Below are 10061 nucleotides of genomic sequence, written 5' to 3'. Positions count from 1 at the left end.
TTTAGAATATCTTGGTCTTTGGAGAACATAATGATTCCTATGCCATTTTTAAATTACACACAGATTAGGATTGTGTTTTAATTTGAGAAATATTCTTACATAATTTCATAACCAATGTTGTTCCTCTTGATTATAACCTGAAGAATGAACATTGTTACTGTAGGTTATTAACATTAAGGAAAAAGTTTCCCCACCCAAAAGAGAAGAATGTTCTTGAGGGCATGTCTGTGTCTGTGTTCATGGATCCATTCCAAGGATCCTCCAGGCATGGGAATGTCTTAAGTCTTCCTAATTCCTCTTTGTACCTGATTGGAACCAGAAAATACTGGCAGATCCTCAACTAAGTAAAAGAAATGCAGTGACAGGAATTCTATCTTTGCTTTGTTCTTCCTTCTCTTTAGAATCTAATTTAAAAAAAATTGCTTTGAAGGATTTGCAATTTACTAATATGCTGAATTTTTTTAGTAGACAAATACATGAATTCCACGGGCACACACATTTCTCCTTAGAAATTGTTACTTAAAAAAGAAGTCCTACTAGACTTTGTCCTTCTAAACTTCAAAAACAAATAAAGAAAATTAAGTTTTTGAGAAACTTGTAAATACACGATTATTAATTGATTTCTATTAATATATGCAATAATTTAAAAGAGAAACTTAGTGACAGGATTTCATGTTAGACTCCTGCATAATTAGTCTTCCTACCATGCATCACAGGCCCATGCTGTCTTCATCAGCAAGACTGTTTCTCACTACAAAATCAAGGAAATAATGTATGTTTTGCTAGTAGAGCAGAAAATTGAGTGTTAAAAGCCAAAAAGTTTAATGAAACACTCAGGAATCACTGAAACATTGTTAAATAAACTGAAGAAAGTACTTACATATAGAAAATGTGTTCAGTCATAGCCCAGTACAAGAAGCTGCTTGGTGTTCAGAAAATAGACCTAAATTACTTTGATTAATTTCATTTCCCTTGTGAAAATCTGCAGTCGGAGGGATTCTATAATTAGAAAGGAGAAAAATAAATCTTTTCCATTTGCATTGTGTTGGAAAATGATTTGCTTGAAAGGGAAAACTGCTATTCATCCTTTGAGTTTGGCTCCGTGTCAGTCATACCAAGAATTGAATACCCTTTTTGCATATGGCAAACAAGATACTTTTGTGTGCACAGCAACAAACAGAAACCTCCCTGTGTGTGTGTGTGTGTGTGTGTGTGTGTGTGTGCTGGTGTGTTTATCCTGCCTCGACGGCATTGCAGGTCAGACTAATTGAAGAAAGCACATTTAAAATAGACTTTTCATTTTAGTTTTATTGTAGTGAGTAGTATTTTTAATTTTCTTGAAAGGCACCCAAGAATAATTACTTTTGTGAACCAAAAATATACAAAACTGTACAGAATAAATAGTTCATAGAAATCTAGCGATACCTTCTTGTAAAATAAAGCTACATCGTCTCTCTTTTGAGGCAACGTAAACCACACTTACCTTTAGAAGTGCCTTTTGCTACTAATTTATGGCATCTATCATTATACATCAATAAAAATAAAACAAATTCTTTAAATTTCTTTTATACCTGTGGATTACTTGCCAGAGGAAACTTACTTCTATCATCTTCATTCAAATTTACAAAGGATTAATGCTATGAAAGACAGCACACTGAATAAATGCTCTACTCATATTTACAGTCGAATCTCAGTAGCATTTAAAAAATATCCCAAGAAGAAGAATTCAACTTTGAGCACAAATGACATACCTTAGTTCACAGCAGCATTGACATTAAGATTGTCTACACAAAATGTGCAGAAAAACCAAAAAGATTGCTTATTTAGTCCACCTAAACAATTAATCATTTTTATTTTTTAAATTCAGAAAGCATAGGAGTGGCATCGGTTTAATACGCAAATGATCAAAGTTTTTGGGCCACCCACGGCCTATATAATTACAAGCTTTCCTTTTTTATCTTTCCTGCTACTATTTATAATTTTCAAGTTCCAGTTCCTTTTGCATTTATTGCAAGAAAATTAGATATGTTTAACAATGCACATGTCTGAAGTACGTACTGGTTATAAACAGTGTATTCCTTACATAGAACTATAGATACAGGTAATATTTTTAAATGATGAAATCCAATTTTATTTAATCTACAGGGAACATAATTCAAGAAAATTAGGGATTTTAAATGTCCGGACTTTTTCGATGTGCAAGAGGACTTCTATGAAACACATTTCAGTATATGGAGAAATATTACTATAATCCTTGAATGGTTTACATGCAAGGATGCGTTTTATTTGGGACAGACTAAATTGCCTGAACATAATGCCATGGCTTCTCCCAGTGATCCCTGAGTTTCCTTTTCTTTTCTTTTTGTTTCCCAAAGGATTACTGCTGTGCTTAAGTTCTGATTGATGACACTCACGTAAGGCACTTATTTACAGAATTTGGACTTAAGACAGAATCACAGCCTTTCTGTGAAAGCCCTCAAAATCTCTATGTCTGTTGCTCCAGGACTTCTAAGTAGTCTGGTTCGGCATGTAAATTAGCTTTGAGCTCAAAATATTCATTTTTAGTCTGTTCCACTAATACCTTCCTTGGCCTCGAGTACATTAAGGTTTCCATTAATTTCAGCTCTTCCTGAGCTCCAGGGTAATGGACCTCCATGTCAGGCTGAAGCCGGGCAATGTTTTTCCTCAGGTATTCTGTGATTCCCAGTTGCTGAAGTTCTCTTTCTTTTTCTAAAATGTTCCTATACAATGAGCTAGCATCCTGGAAGGATAAAAGTTCTGTTGATTGGTTTGTGGCTTTGCATTTCATATTTGACCCTGTAAGAGGCGAATGGTTTTCCCGTTCTAAAAGACTTCTTTGGAGATGTTTCCCATCACTTCCCTCCTTCTCATTCCTCTCTTCTTCCTCTTCCAAATGCTTTGGACCAAAGGATGGGCTTCTGTAGACATGAACCATGGGGCTTACCATATGCTGCTCGTACAGCGAGGCCGAGGGCCTTTCCGTGGTGTGATGAGTTGTTTTGTGACCATACATGCTGTATTGAAGATGCACCGGACTGTTGTCTCTTATCTGCTCATCTGCTTGTTTCTTTTTATACCTTCTCCTGCGGTGGAGAACAAGAACCACTATCCCTGCAGCACAGAACACAATAGTTATAAACACAATCAGGAGTCCTAATATCAGGACCGATAGTGGCACAGCATCAGTAAGAGACCTTAAAAGAGTATCGGCTGTATTTGTTGTGGTTGCAGGAGTAGTGACAACAATGAAACTCGTTTGAGTGGGCAGGGATGGGTTGTTTACCAAACCTGGACAGAGTAGTTCACTATTTAGGGCTTTCAATTCCTTTCTGTCGAGATGCCCTGGGGAAGTACAAAGGATGTCATCTGTCACTGTGTTCTTGCTTAATTTTTGTATCCATTGCTGCAATCCAACCAGGTCACAGGAGCAGTCCCAGGGGTTATCCTCAAGGTCAATCTGGGTTAGTAAATCAAGGTCATCCAAGATATTACTTACAGGCAGATGGGTAAACTGGTTTGTTTTAAGATTAACCCTCGTTAGGGGAACTCCTGAAAAAATATGTGGTGGTAAAACTTGTAGGAGGTTATTATTTAAAAAGAGTACTTTAAGTTTAGGCATTGGGCTAAATGTCCCTGGCAATATTTCTTTAACTGCATTGTATTCAAGATATAAGTACTCAAGGCTGTGTAGACCAAGGAACATGCCCCTGCTTAATTTGGTCAGGTGGTTCCCATTTAGATAGAGCTTCTGTAATCTGGTTAGATTCATGAAGGATCCTTCTTCAAGAACCTCAATGCGGTTGTTTCCCAAGTGGAGCATTTCCAAAGTGAAATATTCCACTAGATCAGATTTCACTAACGTGTGAATAATATTCCCCGCTAGAATAAGCTTTCGAGGATTCTGTGGAGGAGGTTTCAGATCTGATAAGCTTTCGATGTTGCGTTCCTGACAGTGTATTAAAAGTCCCGATGGAGACAAAACCTTGCAGTTACAAGGAATGGGACAGTAGGGTCCTGGAAGTTGAGTGGATGGCTTTGTAATATAAGGTATCAAACCTGGAGCTTTGGTGGGTAGTTTTAAAACGGATGTGGTCTTGGTTGATATGCGACTATCACTTATTGACAACGTTGCTGCCAAGTGTAATGACCCTGAAGGATCCTCGTGTTCTTCATAAACTGGTGGAGTGGGGCAAAGAGATTCCCTTTTCAATCGACTCAGTATGCTTCCTTTGAAAACTGGAGGGCTGTTGCACACAACGTCACCAATAATGGCCTGGGGAGGCATGTTTTCCAACCAGATTTTTAACTGCAGTAGGTCACAATTACAGGCCCATTTATTGTCCTCCAACTGGAGATCCAGTATCCGGCCAATGTGTTCTAAGAAACCAACGTAAGGCAACGTTTGCAACTGGTTTCCCCGCAGATCTAGATGAGTTAAAGGAACAAACCGGAATATGTTTGGAGGAAGACTCTCAATAGCATTGTCATTTAATATTAACACCTTAAGTCTGCTGAGCTTGCTAAAGGCACTTGGTTCAATCACTGTAATGAAATTGTTGTCTGCTTGTAGGAATTCCAGGTTTTCTAGTCCATGAAAGGTATCCTCTTTAAGAATTTCTAAAGAATTGTGATTGATATGAAGTTGTTTAACAAGGCCAAGGCCATTAAATGCACCTGTCTCAATATCTGCAATATTGTTAAAGCCAAGGTGTATTGATATAGCATTGGTCAGCCCAGAAAAATCATTGGAGTGGAGCACTGTCAAGCCATTATTTAACAAGCTTAGGTGGAAGGGTCGTGATGGTGGCACAATTACTTGGGATAAATTCTTGATGCCTTTTTCTTCACAATTTATTAGCATTATGCCATCTTTTTCCTCACAATTGCAAAGAGAATCACAAGAGCCTCTGGCTGAGGACAGTGGAGTTTGGGACTGTAAAGATACCCAGGCAAGGAGAAATACGTATGAGAGATGAATCCACAGCTTCATGTTGTCATGTGATGAAATCTGACTCTGTAAAATAAAATGCAATAGCAAGGGACTTTAGTGGGCAGGATCAGGGAAGAGATGGAGCTGACATTTTCAAAACGATAGATTTTCCCCTAAAAAGTGAATTGCTGACTACCATGAAAATATGGGTCCCTTGCTGCGTCTCCCTTTCCTTTTTCTTTTTCCTAATAGGTAGGCAAGGTTCCGGTTAGCTTTCACTTGCATTATGGGCCAAATACAAAATTTAGGTCGAGCAGAATTTAAAATATAATAATTTGTGTTCACATCTGATAAATAATTTGTGTCATAACAGAGAGAAGAGGGGTATTGGCGGAATGGACCCTGGATATATTGATATGAAACAAACTTGTATATTGAAGACTCTGATTTTCCTTAACTCAAAGGGGATGAACTTAAGACTAAAGGATTATGTCATAAGAAGCATTTCTTGTTATTAGACAGAAGCATATAGCAGTGGAGAGAAGTAAAAGTGATAGAAATGATGTATGGAAGTGCACACAGGCGTGTGTGCGTGTGTGTGTGTGTGTGTGTGCATGCAGGCTCTGTGCTGTGCCTTTGTTTTTGAACTGTCACAAATACTAGCTAATAACTGTGTCTGGTTTTTAACCTCCTTTGGTTTCAGTGCAAGATATTTATTAATGTTATTATTTATTTCAAAACCCTTGAGGGAATGGGTCTTTTATGTTGTAAGGAAGCAGAGGATTCTAAGAACTCTATAGCATCTATTCAGTCCAGGGTCATTTGTAAAAGCTTTAGCGTCTCAGAGGTACCTGGCTGAGAGTGCCCATTCACAGTTCACTGAGATCACACTTCATCTTACATGGATAGAGGTAGGGTATTGCTTGCTGCTTTCACATTCTATTATGTCCTAGGTTAAACCATAAACCGTAAAGAACAAAACATGATCTTTAACACATGTCTCAGGCTGTTGGAAAAGAATAACATGCCTCACGTTCACGCAGAGCAAATGATTTCCTAATGAAGTAGGGAGACAGGCTTTAGGGCCCCGAATATCATCACAGAATTCAGGAGTCTCTCTCCTTTACTAAGGAGAGGAGTCACCAGCAAACAATGAACTCTGAAGCAAACTGCGCCACACTAAAATACTTGCTGGCATCTCTAATTTCTTTTAAAAAAAGACAGTTCAATATAACAACATCACAAATTCCACATCTTTAAAACTTTAACACATACATCTAAAACAGCAATTCTTAGAAATGTTCTAACTTTTAAAAACCGGTAATGGCAAGGTAGGGATCTATAACTCCAATCTCATTTTATTTCCTTCCTTTAAATAGTATACCTTGAATTTATAAAAATTAAATTAAAAGATGAACACCACATCTTACACCTATTAAACTTTTCAGCTTTTCCAAAAGGTAATTGCCTGTACTTATTTATTTTGATTGAAATGAGAATGGAAAGTTTGATTTAATCCAAATTTACCATCAGATGAAACATACCAGAACCCAATCAATAATCCTGAAAGTAAACTTTCATGCCCTGAAAACATATTGCTTCATTGAAAACATACACCCAGTATAAAGTTTCGGAGAGACAAAAGTCAACTGAAGAAAAAAAACAATTTAGTGCCTTTCTGTATAGGCAAACAGTTAGTAGATTTTATGTTACCCATAAGGAAATAGTTGATTTTCAACAGCTTTGAGTGCTGTGGTTATAATCAAGCATCTCATAGTTGGAGTCTTCAACATGTGGATTAGCTTCCAGAAAAACTAAAGGTACTTCCCCATAAATTACTTAGAAAGAATAAGGTCTCTTTCACCAAGCACAGCATCTTGAGGAAAATAGTACACAGGATGTCCTATAGTACACATAAAGTTTGTGTGCAATTTACTATGTTAACCTACTTCAAATTGCATGCGAACTTTATCTCCACCTTGTATGACTTTTCAATAATAAACCCTCACTATTTTTTAAATCTTATATACATTTTCCGCTCTTCAAAATGTACTAAAGAATAGTTTCTAATCTTTTCAGAAAGTCACACCAATTTGCAAAGTGGTTCTTTATCAGCAGTATCCGATACAGGGTTAAAGAGGGGAAAAAAAAATATCTCTATACATATAGTCAGAAAAATACATATTTTCAAGTCAGAAAATAAAACCAGCATATGAAATATAAAGAATTGTTCAATATTCTGCTTCTATTGGAAATGTAACAATAGCATTTGGAAGTGATCTTTCCTTCCCAGAACACACATATTTAGTTTCTAGTAACAAACTGAATGTTGTTATAGGAATAATGGCATCTTATTATATTTGTGCTTCTCTGCAGCCAGCAGTTAGACTAAATGTCTGCTTCTCGGAGAAAACAGGCATCTGCTACCGTGTTCGATGTGCCAGTAAGCAGGACTGGAACTGAATATCCCTTAATGCAAAGTTTTTGTTTAAGGAAGCAATCATATAAATTCAATCATTTTACTATACTGCTTACTTAAGTTTAAGCAAAGGTTGGAAATATGAATCTTACCTGTAAAGCGGAGACTTCCTGACGTTATCTGTAACGCACAGCTGGAAGAGGTGTTCAAAGTAATTCAGTCCCTTTATTAAAGAGGAAAACACCAACCACCACATCCACTCTTCTCAAATATCACTTTTGGGCAAGGCTTGCAGCTTCGTAAAGTTAAAACCTCTGCTCAGAGGCAGAAAGCTGAGCATTTCATTGAAAATATTTCAAACAGAGTGCATCCTAGAGCATCCCGAGGCAATTGTCCTTTTTCCCCCCCAATTAAAATTCACGGCATACTTCACAGCTATGCTGACTTTTCTGCATATAGTTAACCGTTTGCAAGCTGCTAAGTGCAGTAAATAAACAAGATGTTCAACAGAGCTGCAATTGATCACTCTCAATTTCTGAGCTTGTAGATCCAAGCTGCAGCAACGTTCTTCCTCCTTTTCTAGTCTTTCTTGTTAGCTCAGTTTGTTATTAGTCAGATTGCCAAGGGCTGGGAGGTAGGCGTAAATAAAGAGACTTCTTGGCTTTTGACTCAGCCTTTAAGCCCTTCCCCATCAGAGCGCTCTAATCGGCCAGTGTCACATAACACAAGAGACAGCTCCACCTTGGGACTGCTCAACTCCTCCTCTTTGTGCAAATGGTCTTTTCACTCCCTTTTAATACCACCAATAGGGCAAGTGAATTTTGATGAAAAAATAGGTTGTTTTAAATGTTTAAATAATGTAGTTTGTTATTGTAGCAAGCTAAATAATGTATTAGGCTAAATTCTCCACTGACACAGCTGTGTCGTATTTGCACATGTGTGCAGAAAATGGCCAAAATGCTGCCTACTGTTCTCCCCCCCCCTTTTTTTTACTGGTGTTTATAGTTCAAATTGTGCACTAATTAAATTTTAAATTGTTCCTATGAACTGCTTTCCTGAAACACTTGCATTTTTGTATTCACTATTTAATTTTTTATCCTTCATTATTACTTTCCCCAGGGCTAAGGATCTATGATAAAACTGGAAATGAGATTCTCTTTTAGTTAGGAGATGATAACTATTTGGACTGGGATTATGATTTTTTAATAATTTTTAGTCACAAAATGATTCTCATTAACCTAACACGATCCCTCTTGAAAATATAAAATTATATCTTAACAGATAAAATGAAACCAGATAAAGAAATATGTAGCAAGTAAAATAACCTGAGTTTTATAGTACTGACCCAGAAAGAATTTTATCTGAAAGATTAGATTTACAAAAATCACTTGTTTTTCAACTCTTAAAAGTTCTAAACTGTCTCTAGTGAACCGTTCAACTCTGATTTCTTATTTCACAAAATGGCTGCTTAAAAAAAAATAAAATCATTCTTTGGGTGGCACCTGTGGCTCAGTGAGTAGGGTGGCAGGTTCAAACCCAAGGGTGGCAGGTTCAAACCCAGCCCTGGCCAAACTGCAACAACAAGAACAACAACAACAAAAGTCTTTACAAACATTCTTTAAATGCATTCCTTGTATCTGAGTCTTCTCTCCTCCACATAAATAGGTGCTATATTTTACGTATTTGTTCTATTCAGTAACACTCTTCCCTCTAGAGTCTAGAGGCCTCATTTATAACAGTAGGTCTCATTTCAGAAAATTATATTTCAAAAAGGGGTATTTCCTATAGGTTAATTCATCAAAATGTAAGAATATCAAGTTAGATTGTTATTTAATAATTACCTTCAGTTATGCATTCAAATTCATAGAGTTCTGCTGTCCTCAGTGTGAAATATTTGTTTAAATAGATAAGGGTTTTATGATAATTTCTAATATTCCCACTTTCCTTTATACGATATCCTCCACTAATTAGTTCCTCATTTATTTGAAAGACATTTTCGTGTTTAAGATGGAAAGTAGATTAGAAACAGGGGAAAAAAATAAAGAATAAAGGAAAAAAGACACAAAGAGAGACTGGAAGTACAGAAGGACTGCTGGGCACAGTTCTTTGATACCTGACAGCCATGTTAACTTAAATTGATCTGATGGTTCACACAGGTATTTATAAAATAGAATTTTAACCAATAGGAAACAACAACTAGAATGATTCTTCACTCAACTCCATAGTCATAATTCTCCCCAAACTATATATTTCTTTCAATTTGAGGGCAAGATAACTGGAGAAATATTCTGGAAGTAGATTCTGGGGCATCACTTGTTCCAATCTGCATGTGGACAAATAGAATCAATTCCCCAGAGATTGACTAGCTTCTCTCACTTCCTCCAATTCGAGAATATACCTGCCTTATCCATCACATACAAATGGCAGAAATGTGAAGTTCCTTGTCTTGAATTCTTTTCCAATGTGTTCTGTCTTTACCATTTCAGTATATAAATTAATGGTTACACAAAAGTAAGAGAAAGAAAAATTGACTAACATTTAAAAAAAAATGTAAGTTTCTGGTGGAAACAAAAAACTAGGAAAAGGGCTCGGCGCCTGTGGCTCAAGTGGCTAAGGCGCCAGCCACATACACCTAAGGTGGCGGGTTCGAATCCAGCCCCAGGAAGTCAAGATCAGCCTGGGCATCATATA

At 36.8% G+C, this 10061-nt stretch overlaps 1 protein-coding gene across 1 annotated transcript; it reads right to left on the bottom strand.

The window, feature by feature from the left end:
- Positions 1–1290: 1290 nt before the first annotated feature.
- Positions 1291–8019, bottom strand: SLITRK6 (SLIT and NTRK like family member 6). The gene is made up of 2 exons (XM_003789711.2): positions 7523–8019; positions 1291–5035 (listed from the first exon to the last, which is right to left on the bottom strand). Exon 2 carries the CDS (start codon positions 5009–5011, stop codon positions 2486–2488), a length of 2526 nt encoding a protein of 841 aa, XP_003789759.1. The 5' UTR covers positions 5012–5035; positions 7523–8019; the 3' UTR covers positions 1291–2485.
- Positions 8020–10061: the final 2042 nt, after the last annotated feature.

This window comes from Otolemur garnettii, unplaced genomic scaffold, assembly GCF_000181295.1.
Source record: "Otolemur garnettii isolate 467f Iridium unplaced genomic scaffold, OtoGar3 scaffold00036, whole genome shotgun sequence".
Taxonomy (NCBI): domain Eukaryota; kingdom Metazoa; phylum Chordata; class Mammalia; order Primates; family Galagidae; genus Otolemur; species Otolemur garnettii.
The sequence above is the reverse complement of the archived record's forward strand: the minus strand, read 5'-3'. Positions and strand labels throughout refer to the sequence as shown.